At 37.1% G+C, this 21,275-nt stretch overlaps 1 protein-coding gene across 1 annotated transcript; it reads left to right on the plus strand.

The window, feature by feature from the left end:
• The first annotated feature begins 7,209 nt into the window (after positions 1 to 7,209).
• Positions 7,210 to 20,500, plus strand: LOC103700897 (meiosis-specific protein PAIR3-like). The gene is made up of 10 exons (XM_026802092.2): positions 7,210 to 7,295; positions 9,392 to 10,915; positions 11,012 to 11,147; positions 13,994 to 14,143; positions 14,228 to 14,291; positions 14,379 to 14,528; positions 14,626 to 14,684; positions 18,775 to 18,909; positions 19,725 to 19,816; positions 20,125 to 20,500. Exons 1-10 carry the CDS (start codon positions 7,284 to 7,286, stop codon positions 20,194 to 20,196), a joined length of 2,394 nt encoding a protein of 797 aa, XP_026657893.2. The 5' UTR covers positions 7,210 to 7,283; the 3' UTR covers positions 20,197 to 20,500.
• The last annotated feature ends 775 nt before the right edge of the window (positions 20,501 to 21,275 follow it).

Raw genomic sequence — 21,275 nt, forward strand, 5'->3', positions numbered from 1 at the left:
TTTATAGCCAGTGTTTTCTATCTATAGTTCAGGTCTTTCAGCTATCAAAGTTTTCTCAAATAAAACAAGAGAAAAAGGAAGTTGTTTCAGCCATATATCAAAGCTTTCAACAGATGTTCAAAGTGCTGCTGCATATAGATGCATGAGAGGATTAAATTTGACTATATAACCTTTTTTTTTTTTTTTAAGATGAAGTCTGATGAATACGTGATATGGATTATCCCGTTGTTTGTGTTAAAGGCTGGGGGTAGGAGCTCTGTGACCGAGCAAACTAATGCCATATGGCTTGTGTTTGTCTGGTAACGAAGGGAGAACAGTAAATTTATTCGGCCTTGGGAAGAATCGTGGGCCGCAATACTGTGGAAGAGAAGTAGAAGAAGAGACGGATGCGCCCAGAAGATCTAATTCCGTATGGAGTTTCTCCATGATCCGGTTATGGTCGGGCTGAAGTCACGATCAAAGTTTATGCAGTGAAGTTGACCTTAGATGGAGACCTCCTCCCTCATCAGTCTACAGGGTCCCTCACCTGAAAGCTCACTGGACGGATTGGCTGGGTTTGATTAGGACTCTTGAGCAGCTCCCATGTGGAGGACTCACACATAAATTAGCCTTCCAGAAGCCCAAGAAAGGTTTACCTCCTTTTTTTTTCACACGCAAAAGGCAGTAAAAAGTAAAACAACTTGGGAATTTGTCCTCGAGCTTTCATTTCCAAGGATAAACCGGCTATTCTTGACAAGAAATTGCAAGTCCTATGTACGGAGACATTTCATTACCTCCCCTCATGAATGATTCAGTCAAATAAATGAGGAAACTGGCTTCACATGTGGAGCTTGCAGCTGATGAAGTGCAGGAATATTTGAAAAACCTAGCTAGGGCAGAGATCAGCCTTGGAACTACCTCGATCGATAGGGTTTGAATGCACCACATGTGAAGAGTTTTGACCTTTGCTTCCCTTTTAAAATTCACAAGTAGCACCTGCAAGCACCCGAGCAGGCGTGCATGCAACCGAGCTGTAAAAGAAAAGGATTCAAAAGACTCTCATGCATGCCATGACCAAATGGCAAAGTAGCCCAGCCCTTCCTTTCACCTTTTGAATGGAAGAAGGGAAATAAACATCAAGTGCCTTCAATGCTCTAAAGAAGTACATTTAATAGTCGGCCCCCCACTACTTCACATGTGAGTGACCTCGCTGGAAGGAACTAAGAAAGTCCTCATACTAGTTGCGAGGAGGAAAGGGGTGGTAGGAAAGGGCTCGTGCCCTTGTTTCTAGGATCCTTCCTTCCACGAATAGACATGCAGCATTTAGTGCGTCATAAATGGGTACGTGATGGATCTAAAGCTGGCTTTTTAAAACAGCTGCTCGATTGACAACTCGAGGAAATTTCCTTTTAAAGAGGAAAAAAAACAGGCTATCATGTCATGGGTCATGCATGGTGTGGTTACCATGCATCATCCCCATATTCGTAATGGCACCGTTGCTGCTCTTGCATGCAGGCAGTACCATGTGCACCTTATGAGAACTTGAAATGGAGCATGCGGAATTGGACGTACGTAAATAGGTGGCATCAGGATGACATGCATGGGGAATTTGTTCGAGCCACGTTTTATGCTGAATTAAACCATGCAAGCTTAGCTTGGTCTCGTGAATGACACCCAGGATTGCGGTGTCAGTAGGTCTTTCACGGTTTCTATGAACTGCACCCTGGCCTTCCTTACTGAAAAGAATTTTGGGTATGAGAAAGGAAACGCCTAGGCATCATCGTATTGCATGCGGATGCTATTGCCATGATTTGAAGTAGCATGCAACTCTTACACGGCTAAACAATGTTGTTGCCACAGCATTTTTCTATTAGGCTAAGTTGTTTCGGAACCATCACTGTGACAGTGTGGAGGACTTTGCTGCTATTGCAGTTGCATTTTTGGACTTTGGACTGAAATTTTTTACCTACTGAGACTCCACGTACCATACTGCCTAATTTCTCGATATTTCTTTAGTTTCAAAATTCTCCAAATGCTCCCAAAGCTCTAAATGATTAGCATTTCAGGATTTTTTTTTGAGAGAGACAAGGAGAGAGTGAGCCGCACTATAATCATCTCAATTCAAATTACCGAGAATGCACCATTCAAGAATCAAATCTAGAGTATGTGGTTGCTAAGTAGAGGGTGTGGTTATTAGGGCAAGTTCATTTCACGATCGATGCATTAGACATTATTCTATTTTTTTCTACATATAATGCTATAATATTGCTCAAAAAACTATTATAGTATCGCAAAATAATCTTAACATATTGATCATGCCACAATGGTGCATTGATGTTTCCGCTCTTAAACTTCTGGTATTAATAGTTGCATGTAAATAAAAAGTTTAATAGTCAAACATCTCTGCTCTCATTTTTTATGTGCCTATATATATATATATATAGGAAAATATGTCTGCATCAATAAGCTGTAACTTTTTATAAGTATCCTATATAAGTTTCAAAAAAAAGCAAAGTTTATAAAAAATCTAAAGATGCATGAAATCTGTTAATAATATTTAATGTTTACTTGTGAGGATCCGTGCGGATGTGTATTTAGTATCATTTTAGTTATTCGCTGGATAAATTTTAAGTAGTTATACTAGACCAAGAAACTCAAATAATATCTTCCAACTAGTCTTTTTTATGAGGCTATGGATCCATAACTTTGTCGACTAAGAGATGCATCAATATTGATCTATTTAGTTAACCATGAGTTAATCATGATATTTATGATTGGATTTGAATGGATTTAGACCTTCATCTTAGCGATGATGTCATAGCTTAAACGAGAGAAGCATGTGAGAATCTATGCGAACGTGTATTTAGTCCTATATCGGTTATTCGCTGAAGAGATCTAAATGCTTATATACAGAACCAAAAAATTCGAGTAATACCTTGCGGATAGTTTTTTTTTTGATAAAAATGGCAATTTATAAAGCTCTAATGTGAGTATATCCTGCCAAATCACGAGAAAATAAAAAACACAAAGAGGAGGGAGCGTTTACCGCTGAAGTCCAAAGGACATCCCCGGCATGCCGGGCAACAAAAGAGGCAACTTAGTCTGCAGGCCTGTTCACTTTCCTGAACACATGTGCTGCTTAAAAATCACCCATTTTCTGAGCCAGTCTGCGGGTCTCTCGGATGAGGGGATGACCATCATCATACATGTTCGCTTTCCGGATCCAGTCAATGACCACAAATGAATCCCCCTCCAGATGCACTCGCTCGGCACCAAGTACATGCCTCGCATAAGATAAGCCCTCCTACGCTGCTCAGAGCTTTGCCCCAACAACGGTAAGTCCTAAAGTACGGTGACTACCAGTTGCTACCAGTGTACTAAAAGACTATCTGATCACAAACTCTACACCTCCAGACACGCCGTCCACCGATATGCTGCCATCAAAGTTCACTTTATGATGACTAAGAAGTGGAGGCACCCAAAAAACTAAGGCAAACCTGAGCGCTCTAGGTGGATAGTTTTTTTTTTTGAAGTCCTGGGTTGTTATAATGAAATGTTTGGTTTAAGTATTCATGCTAATGATCATGAGAATGATACATGCTTTCGAGACCCATTGCGTCAGGTTTCACTGCTCAATTGGATGCACCTGCAAATGCCAGTGCCTTGGGGGAGGTATCATGATAAATTGAAATCGCCATCACGACGAACACCATTCAAGGGAGACAAGTTAACCACCAACGCGCGGGGTACCACGGAAGAAGCCACCAGGACTGACCGACAGACACATGCTAAATGACGCTGCATCCATTCATTAGTTGTCTATCTCATCACAATTAAGACCATGACTTCTAATTTGGATTCAAACAAATTTGCTTTTAGTCAAAGCCATCACAAATTTTTTTTTTTAAATAAAAGGAACCACTGCAGCTCCTTCGTTATTTAATGCTTCATGTTCGCAGCATTTGATGGCTGGATGAATCTATGAAATTACTGTAAGTTAGCAATCAAATTTTTTTTGAGAAAATGATTGGCATAACCCATCAGGATTTCACCACAGCAATCTAATTGCCAGGCTGAAAAGTCTTTTCCAAATTCTTGAGAGTTCTTAGTGATTTCATACGATCGTTGTGGATGCCTATACATGATATTTGATCTTTAATTGACAAGTTGGGGGGTCTTCTTCTTTCTTGAATTCTCTTACCACTGGAGTAATAAAACTACTGCTCTTCCCCAACAAGTAAAGATCCTGAATATTTTGTACTTCATGTAAGTTACTACGTTTTCTCAAAAAAAAAGAAAAAAAAAGAGGATAAGTTGCTTGTGTTAGCTTTACAGCCAGATATATTTGGATACGATTTAGTTCATCAGGATAGAATTCTCATCCCTTCAATATTATGGCAAACTACCCTGTTGCAAAAAATAAATACTGCAATGAGGAGGTCTAGCTTTGGGACATTCTAATCCAACTCTAGCTGAAAGTTTTGTGCTTTGTTCTGCAGCTTGTAATTGTTGGAATTGGACTGGCTGCATTCCTGTATATTATAAATATTGTAATCATAACACTAGCTGTTAGAATGGTTTCAGCTACCATTTATTATATTATTAAGGTTTAAATAAATAAGATTGAACTTTTTTAAAAACTATAATATTATTTTAAGCTATAAAATTTAAATAAATATAATATAAGTTAACATAAAAATTAACTAATAAAACATGTGGAAAATAGAAAATAAAAGAGTATAAATTATAAGTCATAATAATCAAAGAAAATATCCAAAAATGCTCCTTAAAAGAATTATAACGACTATTACTATAAAATTAGTCATATTCCTTAGTTTAGGATTTGTCTACAAGATAGAAAAAGATTTAGTATATTTTAATATATAACTTGTTAAATTAAATATTGGGCTTGAATTTCTTTTTTCTTTTTTTTTTTGCCCGCTCTTTTCGTGTCCAAATAATGGAATAAGAATAATGATCTGTCGACGATATGTTTAGAAGATAATAATAGACACTTTTTTATATTCTGATATACAAGTAGTTAAATTAAATATTGGACTTGAATTGCTATTCCTTTTCATTCATCCACACCTTTCACACCCAAACAATGGAATGAGAACTATGATTCTAATTTCCATCCATTCATTCCTTCCACATCCAAACAATAGATTGGGAATTGTGATTCGGATTCCCTTTCATTCTCATTCTATTCTAATTTTCATGTTGATTTTCTTCATTCTTGGAAAACAAACTCGCGTTAGGATATCTTTTCTTGCAAGAAAATTCATCAAAATTGAGAAGAAACAAAAACATTTTCGTGGAAAAAAGAAAAGGTTATACCGCCACCTAATTGTAACCTTTCCAAATTTATCATTTTTCTATTGAAATAAATAGATAGAAAACTAGATTCTCTAAAAATTTAATTTCCTAAGTAATTTTTTGTGCAATCAAGTATACTTAAGAGAATTTTGGATAGAGGGTTCTTTCACCCATCGTCCAAGTTGGGCGGCCAGAGTAGGTTATCTTAGCCCAAATTGCACCACTTGTGGGATGTCCAACCGTCATATCTAATATATCTAATGTACGTATATACTAAAATGGAGGCTTTACTTCGGCGGAGCACTTCATTCACTATATGTACAGATCCTAGAACTCTGTGTATGCCATAAGATATCCAGAATGGCTGCCAGATCTCCATTAAAAAGGTGCAGGTCGAACTTTGAGAGATCCTCCTAACGGAGGCTCGATCTGCTAGTGCGATAAGGGACTCCACAACTTAAGATTATGTTTGCTACTGACTCAATATTCCAGTAGATCAGAGACACAGCCAATGGTCATCAGATGCTTCACATCTTCATTTGAGGGGCACGAAATGAAGAATTTATTCTCTTTAGATGGATAACTTCTTGGTGGTCCATGATCCATCCATTTTGGCCTTGTGAACAAGGGCCATAGCAACATCATTGGTCTTATTAGGCCGGCTGAAAGCTTTAACAAAAGCTGCCTTACCTAGGTAAGAGGATATTTCCGCCATCTCTGGGGTGAAAGGCAAGAAGGCTTTGCAGTGAAGCCTAGAGTTGGGGTTTGATGAAACTACCATAAGATATCTCGGGGTGGAGACGCAGAAGCGGGGACTTGCTCGAGTGGAAATGAAGCTTGGGATGTTTTGTTTGGCTTTGGTAGATAGTGTATGGAGCAAGATTCGCCGTTATAGTACCGGACCCCATACCAGTGCCGCACGAGCACAGTATCGATATGGTACGATATAAAATTTTTTTGGCGTACTAAGTATTAGTTTGTCATCCGTATCAAATACTGGTACCGAGCCAGAATAGTATAGTACGTTTCCTACCATCTAGTTCGAATTTGTACGGCATATTTTGGTATGGATGGCGAAGGTATAGGCGAGATATCCTTAGGAATCAAGCCTCTTAATGGTGAAGAGACCTGGGGGGAAGACTTGGTTATCTCTCAAAAGTTTTGACTCTCTATTCATGAATCGATCTTTTTAAATTAGAAGAGAATTTCTCTATCTCCCCGTCCCATAAAACAAACATTCTATTTTTTTATAAAAAAATATATACACATTGGTTTATTTTTAGTTTGATATTTGGTTTAATATTGAATTTCTAGATTAGTAAATGAGTCAAGCTTAAGGTTTTTCCGAACTCATTTATCCTGAGCTCAATTAGGCTTGAAATCAAAATTATGAGTGTATATATGCATGTACGTATGTTCCACAAATTAATAACCCTTGTTATCTGTTTATGTATGAAGGGCAGGGCAATTATCTCTTGCGAGCCGAATTCTTTTTAAGTAAAAGAATGCTGTAAGTGTAGATTAAACTTTCTTTCTTCTTATATTTACAACAACAAAAATACTCATTCGCATGAAGATTGCGACAAAAAAAAATAATTTAAATAGAGTAATAATTAATATTACAACTATCCATAAAATGCTTGTTTTTCTTGAACACAAATGACCCAGTTCACACGTACTGGTATTTAGAACCACCAGACTGTTTATCGAGATCATCTGCACAGCTCATCGCACGAAACGCCACCATTCATCTTACACGTGTCCCTCAACAGCGGGTCCCACAAAAATGGCGCTCCACAAAATTATACAAGCAGGCGACGCGCTGGACCCACCTACGAGTAACTACCTTAGTGTGGGGCCCACTCTACGCCCTTTTTTTATGCTCTCTTGGAGGGAAAATCCTCCTGCTCCCAAAATTCGAAGCTGCTCGTAGCGCGAGGGAGAACGAGAGGGACGAGATCGGCGTCATCTAGGGTTTCCAAGCGATGAGGCCGGAGGTGAGATCTCCTCTATCTTCTTCTTCTTTTTGTTCTTCGATTAATACTTAGATTCATCATCAGATCTAGCGTCTTCTTCCTTTCTCTTCGAATTCTTGCGGATCATCGAGCTTAGTTTCTTCTAAACGGAGCTGTTCATTAAACCCTTGATCACTTCCATCTTCTCTCAGTTTTTTTTTTTTTTTTTGATACAAGTTTCTATGCATCATTTATTTTTGGATCTTGTGTTTCTTAAGTGCTCATGGATCTGAACGAAGTGCTAGGGTTTGTCTCGCCTGAGGTGTCGTCTTGCATCAATTCTGCTGCCAGATTTTCTGTTTTCGCCAGTGAATTTAGGGTTTCCATAGTTGGTGATCGAGTTTATTGCGTGCGTATAGTATCTATGAGGCGTAGATTTGTTTGTTTTCTTGGATCAGGGATTTGACTGTCGGTTTACTTATTTTAGTTATTGTAATGAACTTAGTGTTTGGATCAAGTAGTTGATAATTTGCTGAAGTGACAATTAAGCTATTGCTTGCTGGCCTGCGTGAGTTTTGTAATTAAAACCTGACTGTTAGGGTTCTCTGAACCTGGAGGCAGTTTTGATCTTGCCATTGTTGGAATTCTGAGTTTCTATTGCAATCATACGGAATGCTTCATTTTTTAAAAAATTCTTCTCATAATTAGAAGTCACTTCTTGATCAATTTATTGATATAATTTTGATTTTTTATTTATTGTCTAGTTAGAATGGTAATTAGCTGGTCGACCAGTTTGATCATCTCTAACCTTCATATGGTTCTGCTGTGTTTCTGAAAATGTAGAACGCATGCACTTTTGGTTCTCTCAATAACATGTCTTGCTTCGGGTGAAACATATGCGTTTATTTTTATTTTTATTTTTATTTTTCATTTAGCCAAGTTGATTGCTCACTAGAAGAGTGTGATTTAAATATGTGATTGCTAAAGGATAGCTAATGCCAGTTTCATCATTTTGTATATCTGGTCTGATGCCACATGTAGAAATACTTCTCTTTTCCCACATGAGATCAGCTCATTGCATGTCTTTGTAACCCATGAATCTTCGCATTGTTCTTGGTTAATCCATATAATGCATGGTGTTGATCATAAAAACATGTAATATAATGCATGTTGTTTATCATACAAACAAGTAACTAGTAAGGAGTGAGAGAAAAACTGTCTTAACTGCAGGCAAACTCCTAACTGCTGTCTAGAGCCAATTGGTACTAACTCATTGAAGTCCAGTTAGAAAAATAATAAATACTAGCTAGATAAACTTCTCAGCTAACAATGAAGTAAGATTCAGTGATAACAGGTTGTAGTTGAAAGTAAAGGGCCCATCTAGTAGCAAAAGTTCATGGTGTTAAATCTCCAGATGTTGGTGTTTTTATCCAGAATGCAATTAGAGTGCTTTATGGTCATGAGGATAAACTGTATGCATATTGAATAAGCAAGGAATCCATGATGGATTAAGCTCGGGCTCATCCTAAATTCACAAAAGTCTATTGCAAACTTAGCAATCAAGAAAAAGAGTGTCCTAAAGGTCACTTCAGAGTTTTTTTTTCTGGCTAGTATATGATGGCATATTTTTCATGCTTGAGTTGAGTTAAGATTAATTTGTGGTTACACTTACATCTTTAGATTACTTGTGACTTCTCATTCTTTCTCTCTTTCTTTTTTTTCTTCCTCTTGGTATTTTTTCTTGTTACCAGATTCTTCTGTATTTTTAATTCACCCTCATTAACTCATTCAAAGCTGCAATGGTGGAGATTGGGTCATGAAAATGCAACATGTAAGCGGTTCTTGAAGTAATCTCAAAGATGTGATATTGTATTTGAACTGCTATGATGTAAACGTAATGGGGAATAGGTAGTCCATTTATCCTTATCTATGTCTTTATATTGTTGGTTTGTATTAGTTTGTCAACTAGGACTTGACTTGTTATTATTTTAACTTTGTGATTCTTTTAGTTGCTTCAGAAGTTCGTATGTTGGATTGAGTTGTGATTCTTGTTACTTAGTCATTTTGTCCCGTTAAGTTGTTTACATACTGGGACATGTACTTATCATGAGCATTTAAATTCTGAACTAAAATAACAGGCTGGATCAAGCGAATGCCAGAGTTTGGGCAGTTCTCTATATCCATCTGGTCGATTTCCAAAAGTCTCTATTGGGATCAGAGTTGAGAGATGCCCAAAGATGGGATCTGGATCAACAAAAGAAGATGGTGCTGCATTGCCTACTAGGGAGGGAGTGTCCTCATCTCAGGGAAAGGTTTTTGAAGAAAATAGAGGACCTGGAATTGTAGAAGCCTCTGAAGGAAAACAGGCAGCTAAAGATCAAAAGGCTTCTCCATGGTTAGTTTGTCATGAAACACCAACTACAGAGGCAGTGCAGATCTTTGCAAATAGGGCTTCAATGCTACAGTCAGAGGATGGTTTTCACAAAAAAATTGATACTGTTGCTATCAGAAAAAGGACAGAGAAAGATGGCAAGAGGGAAAGGGCGGAGAAACTTGTGTTTGCTACAATGGAGGAAACACATGTGCTAGATGAAGGTATAGGTGGAGAACATCCTAAGGGAATGAACAGGAACAATAATGAAGCTTTAAGAATGAAGCTGTGGGCCATACTTGGTACTGCTTCACAGAACAAGCAAAATATGGTCTCACCTAACTTTGAAGACACAATATTGCATATAAATCATAAAAGGGAATCCCAAATGGACAAAGTAGAAAAGCCAAAGCAGAACTCAGATACGATTGAGACGGATTCTGAAAGCCCAAAACAAACCACAAGAAGACCTGTTACTCGCTCCTTAGCACGGAAGAAAGCTCCACGAACTACCGCGCACAAGTTGCCAGATCAGGTTGGCTCTAGAAAGAGGCCTTTGTCCTCTTCCATCTCGGGTGCTAAACTGAAACTTGATGGGAAGAACATCTTTTCTTTTGAGGAAGGTGAAGGAAAAGAACGAAGCTTAGAACGCACTGTCAGGTTTAAATGGAAGAGAAGTGAGCAGAACAAGGCTAGAATGGAACCTTGGAGGATTTATTTTCCTAGAAAACAGGCTTCAGACAAGAGCATGCAGATTGACGGTAAAGAACAAACACTGCCATCACCTGATAAAGCATCACCACGGATCAAGGAAACAGCACATTCTTCTCAGCCATGTCAGGGTCAGAAAGACATTTTGGAAACAAACACTGAAGTTCCAGATGTTAATCATCATTCACAAACAGCAGTACACAAACATTTTGCCTGCCCATCACTAGCATGTGATGCGGAAACTCATAAATATGATGGTAGCTCATTCCTGAAAAAGAAAACACGTTCATGGGAACATACAAACAGTTTGCCAGTGCCCAACGATGCTTACCTGCACAAGTGGGTCGGTAGTCCATCAGCAGCAAGGAATTGTAATCCCTTGGATGACTCTCAGAGTCCAGCTGTAGCTATGAATGCAAATACACCTACACCTTCACCAAGAAGGAAACTACCAAATGAGGCTTTCTGGAGTCCTGCGCTGGTTAAGAAAAGAAAGTTGACAAGACAACTTTATAGCTCAAAAAGTCTGGGTAATTTAAGAAGAAAATCTAATGGTTCAGATGCAGAAACAGAAACATCTGTATCCTTTATCTTGCTATCTTTCCAAGTACCATGTTTGGATAACTCGAATTAGTCCTTCCATTCTTCCTTTGAGTTTGCCTTAATGTGCATTCAGGATTGTACTAGAGACGTTCGTCAGTCAGGAACACCACATGTTGTGGGAAAGACAGAAATCGAGAAGCAGCCATCTCTATCCCCAATCAAGGTCCAGGACTCTGAGGGCTTTGACGCAAACAATATTTTTAAAAAAGGTTAATAAATTTTCATATGATCACATATATAAGTCATGTAGTATTATTTATCCCATCTGTGCTTCGATTTCGCCTTTTGTTTTCTGCTTTGCCAACATATCTGAATGGTGAAGACAGTTGACACTAATCACTTACTAGTCACCTATTATTATATAACCAGCTGACAGCTAACGGTCCTCAGCTCATACTATTATCCAACAAGGATAGAACAATGGCTCCAATGCATCACAGTTCTGCATACTCTATTCTGGTCCAAAGAATGATACATTGGACATTATTTAGCGCACGGATTCATGTGCATAAACTGGTCTATTACTTTCTGTCCTATGATGCCAAATCGCATTATTGAAACATAGGGACATTGTGCTGATGGTTAGATTATTTTGTTTCCTGTAAGGAGTGCATATACTTTGGTGGCCAGAACCTTCTACTTAGGGTAGTGCACCCGATTTAGAATATTCCTAGAATCTCAAGCCACACCTGCTTCTCAAGTACTTCCTTACTAAAAGTGTTTCTAGATATCCACTTTCCTCCACCCATATCCACTCCTGCACCTACTCCATATCTGGGCAACGAGGGCATATACTGCAAGCCATAATTTTGGGCCTTGGATAAGTCATAGATTGTGGTCCTGGAAAAACTATGATACTATTTGATCATGTAACTGGAAGAAGTTATCGCTAGTGTGAAATGGTCATGATGAGGCTGTTTATGAATTTATACTTGAATATCGTGACTGGCGACAAGCCAGTTATATTATCACGTTCCAGAGTGTACAAGGCTAAGGTTGCATGGATGCATGATTTGTTTATAAAGTGAAAAGAACTCTTCCTTTCACATTTCATTTTGTTAAGGGACCATATTGTTTAGATGCTAAATTAAGTTATTGAAATTGAATCTTAAAATGAGAAATGACTTATCTATTTCAAGTAAGAATAGAGCTAGGTACATATGGCTTCGCTTATTATGTTGTTACATTTGGTGTCAGATTAGTCCCATTGATCATGTGCTGTATTCAAGAAGGATCTAATCTCTCTGACTTTTTTTGCTACTTACTAAGCATCGTGAATTTAATGTAATAGTTAACGAGATATCAACCCAGCCTTAGCTCAAAATATTTTGCCTATTTACTTTCATTTTGGACACCCTTGGCCATAATTGCCCAAAACAGATAAAAGTGATGTAAGTTCTTTTAAAAAAAATGTCATCTGCATAGATGCACATACATATCTGTGTGCCTGTCAACTATGTTAAACTATTGTTTATGAATGTTGCAAGTAAATTGTCAAGTTGACATTAACACCACTCATAGATATTGATTTTGTCGAAACCATGTGTTTTGGATATTTTTGTTCCGTTGTATGCGTTAGAACTCAATGATATACTACTTGTTTAGGTCTGTTAATTAAATTTTTGTAGTCAAAAAAGAGGAAATTGTTCAGTTTTGAACAATCTTTTGATCTATTTGTTCCAATGCTGTGACATTAACACCACTCATAGATATTTAATATGAAAAGCAATATCAGTATCAAGATATCACATATGATGTATGCTACTATCGTATTAATAATTAAGATTAAAATCTCAGCTTCAGTTTGAGTTTCAACTAGGACAGATGAGTGCTGACTTTGACAGGGTAACTTGGGTTCCACTTTTGGACAAAAAAAAAACATAAAAATGTTCAAAAAAGCAAAGCATCAGTGCAAAACTAGAAAACAAATAAAAATAAGACAAGAAACTTAAATAATTTTGACATTATTTTAAAATTTATTCTATTGTTTATGATCTTCTGGTGTATGGTTTTAGGGGTTTCATGCTGAAACTGTCAATTACAACTTTTTTCTGAAAAGTTAATAATCATTCCAATACATGACTTTTTCACCCCTCTTTCGCTTCTTCTGGTATCTCTGACTGTTACATATCATGCTATCATTTGATGACAGTCAGAAGCATGAAAAATTTGATGTCTTGTGATTTGAACTAACAGCCAAAACTGTGCCAAAAATATATACGGAATCGACTTTCTTTGGAGCCCAATATTTTCATGCTTCAATATATTGTTGACTTGCAAAAATCAAATTAAGTTGAGAAAATATTTCTCAGAATCTGAAAAAAATGTAGGAATGACACCTTGGTTGCATAAATTGCTCGTATATATTTTAGCCTCAACATAATTTTGGGCAAAACTCTGAAATGAACTCTGGATTTAGATTGTCTCTGGGTGAAACCAAAAAGTTCCAGTGTTGATTTGGAGTTTTGGACAAAATTCAAATTATGTTGTAACTAGCTTGATCAGACTATGCATCTGTCTGCTTTTGCTTATTCGGTGGATAAAAATGACTCTTCACCTTTCAATTCTCCTACTTTTTCCCCTACGGCAGCTAATCAGGTAGTATCATTTTATATGATAATTCTTGGGATTCACAGCAGTTTTGGGGGCTTTACTATGGTTAAAGTGAAATTCAATATTTGAAACCTGTATCTTATTTGCTATTTCTCACATGAAAAAAGAGGTCAATCGTTCCCCATACTAACTTCTTGATGATTCTGTAGCCTACTGATGTTCCTGTGTTGACCATCCAATATTTTCTGAATCTCCATACTTGGTGCTGGCGCTAGAATTTTGTCTAACAATAGCATGGAGTTTCTGCATTTTCATCAATATTGTCGTTGTCCCTCGGAGTTCTTACATCTTGAGTTTTGACCACAGGAAAAATAATTATAGCCAATAAGTTTATGATAGTAATATTCATTTTCCATAAATTTCTGCTTTTTCTTATGTTGAAAACAATGTATTTTTGTAAATCGTAATTCATATTATGCATAATGTGCAATTCCATGTGCAGGTTGTAGACAGATTGAAAAATGTGTTTCAGATGCTGGCAGCCCCAAGATTTCTCCACTCACACTTGATCATAGGAAAAGAGTACACAGGCAAAAAGTTGGAAGTTTGTGCAAAACCAACCTATCTTCACCATCTCTAGTTGGCACTTACAGTAAGCTGAGACAAACTTTTTTCCACCATCTTTTACGTTATTTTAAAGCGCAGATCAAATTTACTTGCACCTACCATGATTTAGGAACTGAAGAAACAACTGGTTCACATGAATCTTCAGATCAATACCCAGAGGATAGCTTGGCAAGGTCTCGTTCTTCTTGATGTAAATACTCTATCTGATCCTCATACTTTTTGCTTATTCGATGTGATGTGCCATTTGCATTATGTAGCAGAGCTGTCTGCCAGCTGGCATTGGTTTTGGAAAGGTTCAAAAGCAAAGTAAAATCACACACGAACAAGAAAAGCTCTAAGACACTCTCAGTTGCTGCAGAAAAAATACGCCTGCAGCTACAAGATGCTGAGTCTCATATACAGGCAGATTTGTAAGCTTTTACATATTGAAAATGATAATAATTATCAACAATATTTCCTTCCTTTATAACTTTGATTCAATAATGAAAACTTTTTCTCTGCCTGTAGACGGAAGTTCATCGGCACTGGCAATTCCAAGAGAAAGCATCTGGAATCTAAATTTCAAGGTAAGAAACCTAAGGAGTTTTTTTTGGAAGATAGACAACAGGCCTTAATAATTTGCCCATCAGCTTGTTAAGACCTTTGGACTTGAGGTCAACCGCATGTTTTGGCATGCATGCGCGCTACCTCACTGGACATATGCCAACAGGGCAATATTGTCTTGCTCCTTATAGGCAACTTATGTCATGTGCATGCACATAAACCATACAAAAAAAATATTATGTATGATTAATGAAAATAATCAAATGAAGAGTATATACACAAGTGGAAAGCGAGTTATTTATCATCAGATAATATGCCACTGGCAATGTTCTTCAGTGATTGTCCTCCCTTTTCCTTAAAGTGGGGCCTATGCCAATAGTTTGTTGCATGAAAGACTAACAATACCTCTTGGTATATTGTAATCATAGCATATAGGAAGTCACATAGGAACAGAAGTTAGAGCTTTAATGGATATGATGTAACCAGGGTTCTGAATTTTCATGCTTATGGAAATGTCGCAAGATGACGAACAGCTAACTTTGTCTTCGGGCAAGTGAAGCACATGACAGGAAAAAGTATAGTCATACCAAATCAGGTCAGGGATGACGTGAAGATAAGGTTCCAAAGATGCATCAAAGGAACAACAATCATATACATCAAATGCGTGGACGACTCAGGATCCATCACGGATAATGAAGTTCGCCAAGAGAATGAAAGGTGGAGGCATAGTTAAGGAGCCATCAGCTGAATTTTGAAAAGCTAGAAAATAGAATAACAAAAACTGATTGAGCACTGGAAGTTATATCTAATTTAATGACTTATCGCAGACTGCTCTTCCTTTGTTCTATGACCCAAACGCTCATTGTGACTTCCATCAATGTCAGGTTCATACAACTGATCTGTACTTTTCTCTCATGCATGTGGTCCAAGATCTCATTGAACATGGCTAAGTAGTTGTCTCTTCATCCCCTGGCAGTTCCAACAACATTTTCCGAAACCCTCTCCTGCCACATTCGGTAATTGCACTGGTATGGAGTAGCACATCTGCAAATCTCATAGTGGATGCCCAGGGACAAGAAGACCTAGTACACCTTTCTTCAGAATCAGATGAGGTGAATGTGATTAGTCTTTTAGTGCTGCCAGGCTCTACAAGACCTTGCCTCCGAGGTCCCATCAGAGTTCTTTCCCAACTTCTATACCTGTGATCATTCCTGGCTATCCATCCTTCACCAATTCAGCGTCATATCTGTTGCTTTGCGATCCATCTCCCCCAGAAAAATCCTCTCTCTGTCTTTCTTTGGACCCCCTCGTTGGTATCCAAAGCAAGCAGCCCTACTGAGTTAGTTCCCGTCATTTTAGTCGACAATTAGCTAATTCTGGTTTAAACTAGCATGGTTTCTGTTGCAGGGACAAAATTACATGCAAGTCATATGAGAAATTTCAAAGTTGAAGTCCATTAGTCTGAACATTGACAAATTTTTGAGATTAAACTGTTAAATGTCTCTTATACTGCTCTGATTTCCACGCCTGCCCAATCAAAAGCTTTTAAAATAACAATATTTGCAATTAAAACAACCAATATTTTAAATAATTGTTTTAATGTTACTGTTGGGTTTAATAACTTGGGAGAATAATGTTTTTAAAAATTTTTACCTTTTGTCTTCTCGATTAGTTACTAGTGATTGAAGATCAATACTGTTGTATGAAACTCCTCTAGATTAAGATATAGACCTTGCATGACTGTTTTGGATGCTCCTTGATTATGGTTTTGTAATGTCTTGGGTAGGATTGTCAGTTATACATAATTTACCTATATGTGATTAATTGTTTGAATATGTCCAACGGCTGATGTTTGGACGTTGGAGTGTTTAAGGTGAAGCCAAGGCTTTGGGCAATGGATTTTGGATGCTCCTTGATTACAGTTTTGTAATGTCTTGGGTAGGATTGTCAGTTATCTGTAATTTACCTATATGTGATCAATTGTTTGAATATGTCCAATGGTTGATGTTTGGAGTGCTTAAGGTGAAGCTAAGGCTTTGGTCAATGGATTAACTAAATAATTAGAATCAGCTTAAATTGTAATTCAAGCTTGGACCAAGCATGCTACTTGCTCGGCTGATTTTGACTCAATTTAAGGTCCTGAGTTGATCGAAATAGGCTTATGTTCAGCTCAGTTCAAAATTAGGTTTAATCAAACAACAAATGAAGCAATCTTGATATCAAACTTAGTTAAAATTAGTTGCAAGCTAAGCTTGATCAGACCTGTCTTGATCAAGCTCAGCTAGATTGTGCCCAAGGCGCTTGTTTCCTAATCTATTTTGGATTTGGAAGTTGCTGATTTCTTATCCTATTAAGCCTGGCTGGATTTGTAATTGAAACATGTTGGCCTCCACTTTTCAAATGTGTGATGCCTTTTGTTTTCCATTCTTGATGCAGCAAATGTACAATTATAGGCTTCTTTTCCAATTTGATTTTATTCTTTCACATAAATCATTTTTCAAATACAACTTTTAGTTTTTGATGGATCATTTTAGAGCGCTAAATTTTTTCATATAATTGGACTTTGACCTTCTATTAGGTAAAATCATGTCAACTATTAAAGACATAGTTCCTTTTTATTATCAACTATCAGAATAAGCAATCAATACTTTAGAGATATTTTAGTCAAACAAAAACATCTTGTAAGAATGTTCAAAGTCAAAACTGAATGTTCATGTGAAGTTAACCCAAAACGAAATTATGAATGATGTAATTAAACTGACTACCAGATGATGGGAAATGATATAAAATAGTTCAAAAAATGCAACACATGAAAGAACTTCGGCACTGATTTACAGGCTGAAGAGGGGGAAGTAATAGAATATGAAGAGAAATGTATCAGTTAGGATGCGTTTTAATAAGTTAAAAAAACTCAACAAAAGGACAGCCAAGCATGATGAGGAATCTAGCCCCTATTACTCCTGAAGCCAAAGAACGAAGCTAGATGCTTTTCTGGGCCCTATTCAATAGTACAAGATGGATGGCTCTATTGCTATAGTCTGATCAAATGAACTACTAGATGATGAAGATATCTCCTTTAACCAATCAAAAACTCTATTGGATAATTATACAGTGACTGTCTCAATGTATATAGAGCAGAAATAAATCAATGATTACTCAGGATAGATCAGGAGCACCACTAATGCAGAGGGGTCAGGCTGATTCCATCTGGTTACAAATATTTTCAGTACATGTATATGGACAAATCTGACAGATTTACATCGAAGGTTTATGCAGAGGTTTCAAGTAAGCAACCATTGCCATTAAAACCATGAAAACTGGATAATGCTAAGGTTGGGGCATGCACCAAGCAAATACAATTAGAACTTAGACCCTGCAAGTGTGACACCACATATTGTATAATATTTATATGCACAAACATATGAAAAAAACGAAATCATATTATACTCTGGCACAACCTTGTAAGATGAATGAATACGTATTGTCATTTATATAAAATCTTCCAAGAAGCTCTTCAAAAAAAATACTAAGTGAATGAAAGTATTTCGTATTTAAATACAAATATAAAAAAAGAAATGGAAATGTTCTTTTAGTTGCCAACACATTACATATGTTCTATCATTCCCAGAACAAAGTGCAATATATTTAGAACCAGATAACAGAAACTGCATGTATACACCAAGTTTATCTAACAAGACCTTAAAGCCACATCTTTGACCAATGTGATGGACATCTGATTATATAAATGGTCAACACCTAAGGGAATTGTTTTATTCATTGTTTTACAAGATGGCTGGTCAAACCAAGTGGCTTGTAGGCTTTGATAAACATGGGAATTGTGTTCTTTGAATATGAGATAACAATGTTATGACTCCTTTTTATTTGATCCTTCTTCAAGAACACATAAATTATTTAGAAATAAGCCAGTAGGTATCTTATAGAATATGCATTTCTTTCAATAGCATAACTTTGATTCGTTGATTGCAGATTTTCTTCTGCTCCCCTCCCCCCTCTTTTCATCCATCGTATTATGTTGTTTTTGTGGCATCTTGTACTTTTCTTTCAGATTTTTCCCTATTTAAACTGGTTTGAGCTGAAATTGGTTGGATGCAGAGCAACAAGGAAAGCTGAAGTTTATACATGACAAATTTAAAGAGGAGGTCAATCAGCACCTCCTGGACTGCACGAGCATCCTGGAAGAGTTTGAAGCACACCAAACAGAACTTAAAGGATGTGCAGACCGGCAGAGTAAGTGATGTTTACACCTGGGTCTTTTTTTTAACAAAAAATAAGTGCAGGAAACAAATGGTTGGTTACTGTTCATAAGGAGAATGATGTGGGTTCTTCTTTCAACCTTCGATAGCCTGGATATGATCATGCATTATATCAGACTTGGCATGTAATACCTCAAATCAGTCAGGCGCTTATGTTTAAATTTCCTTTTTTCTAGGTCTCCCTGTACTAAGTAGTCCCCAAGACATCTTGCAAGTTTCCTGTTTAGAATAGTGACAATCAACAGATCCACCACACAAGGGTTTGTGGCTTTCCTAGCACCAATGACCAAGTAGACCTAGTAGTGCAGATGTTTAACTCATACATGTACAAATTTTTGCTTATCTCTACATCGGCATCCTTAGAAACATATGCAAATAAACAATGGACATCTTATGCTTCATATGCTTTACTTTCTTAGATTCCCTTTACTGTCCTTGTTTTCATTCATTATCTTGATGAAACTGGGGTTGGGCTCCGCCTAATTCTTTTCTTCATTTTCTTTCAATTTTGAAATCGGAAATGATGAATACTTACCAAAGAACAGATCAGATAGATTTTCCTAGGAGCAGGAAAATTGAGACCTTGCTGGTACCTTGCTCAATAAGTTGCCTCTCAGCTAAATCATTAACTTGTGTATTCTGAAAAAAGTTTGCAAGTCTTTTTGGGTGTCTTATAAATCTCTCTCTCTCTTCTTCTTCTTCTTCGTTTTCCTCCTTCTCTTACTACTACTACTACTAGTACTGCTACTAACAACCCTGTTGGTTTTGTTGGTTCTCGTATATGGGCAGAGATGTCACATAGGAAGCTTCTCCTGCAAGTTGAAGAAGCAATGGAGGCTCAGCTAAATGATGCAGAGACAAGCATTGGCATGGTTCATAAGGTGAGGTGTCCGCTAGCAAGTAATTATTAAATGGATTTCAGTAGTATGACTGACAGATAACATGAGTATTTGGTTGTTGAATGTTGTTACTATACCAAAACAGTAGACTTGCTACTGGTACCTTGGTTTTGTGACTTTTGTCGGATAGGTGCAAGTGCCTGTGGCTGCATAAGCTTAATTAAGGGTATCAAACTATGTACATTATGGGCCATTACTGGGAGCAAGAAATTTAATCTTGCTTGTCATTATTTATTGGTGACCTGAGATTTATGGAATATGCATTGGCATTTTGATCTCATTTGCTGCAGGAAGCAAGGAGAAAGATGAATGGCTTAAAGCATGTATTGAAGGAGTTGCTGGCAGAGGGCACAATTTGTTGATCAGGTTCGTCATATGAAGGATGATGACACTAGCTACGGCAGGTTTCTGCTTGAATCACACGAGTCCATGAGTGTAAACATGCCAAACCTTAGCGAATCCTCATTGTTGTTCCACACTTGTAAAAGAAAGGAGAAGAAAAAGCTGACAACTGTTATTTTTGGCTATTAAAGTTACAACTATGCAAATTATCTCATTGTTTCGATGCTGTATATAGGACATTAGGACCAATGAGTGAAATGTCCTTATAGTCAATGTAAATCTCTATAATGATGATGAAATGACCAAGAATTGATTTTTGTTTAACTGGTGAGATTCATTGAAATGCTTGATAAGGTTCCAGGAAGTTTATGTGCGTGCACTCAGAAACTTGTTTTGATGATGGGTGTGATAAATTGATGTTTCGCTGCCTTTGAATTGTCCTTATCAAATTATGGATTTGGCTTCGTACAGCAAAACTCTATTGTATAATTTGTAAGTGGTCTTTCTGATACCATTGCTTTCAGCACCTTGTAGATTGAGAGGTTAGCTGATTGTTAGGTATACAGAAAGTCTTGTATTCAAAAGCTAAAATTGCACAAAATTAAATGTGAGCATTTGATACCTATATGCTGAATTATAGTGCAAAGGCTGAACTGCTGCTTACGGTGGTATCTTGGCTAATCACTTACAGCTGCTGTAGTGCAATTCTGATCACATCTCAACTAACTCAGTAAATGGATGGACAGAAGAAAGCAGTGCTTGATTAACCATCATTCTTGGATTTTACTCACAATTTTCTTGTTTTTGTTACCATTTGACATCCCAGTTCAACTTTCAGAACCTTGAAGGGAGCCTTGGAAGAATCTTTTTTGTGGCCATGGTCATTCTATTGATTGCTGGATACAGCAGTTGAGAAGTTGACTGCTGTATCAGGCTATTGAGGACTCATCAACAGTTTTTCCATAACTGCTAAAGATTCTTGAGTACTTATGAATCTTTCATTGGTCAAATGTCCCTACAAGCTGATTAATTTGTGTTGATTACAGATTATTCGGTGATTTATGACTTTCGTAGATTTTTTTTTTTTTTTTTGATTGAA

The sequence above is a fragment of the Phoenix dactylifera genome, unplaced genomic scaffold, assembly GCF_009389715.1.
Source record: "Phoenix dactylifera cultivar Barhee BC4 unplaced genomic scaffold, palm_55x_up_171113_PBpolish2nd_filt_p 000713F, whole genome shotgun sequence".
In the NCBI taxonomy this organism is placed as follows: domain Eukaryota; kingdom Viridiplantae; phylum Streptophyta; class Magnoliopsida; order Arecales; family Arecaceae; genus Phoenix; species Phoenix dactylifera.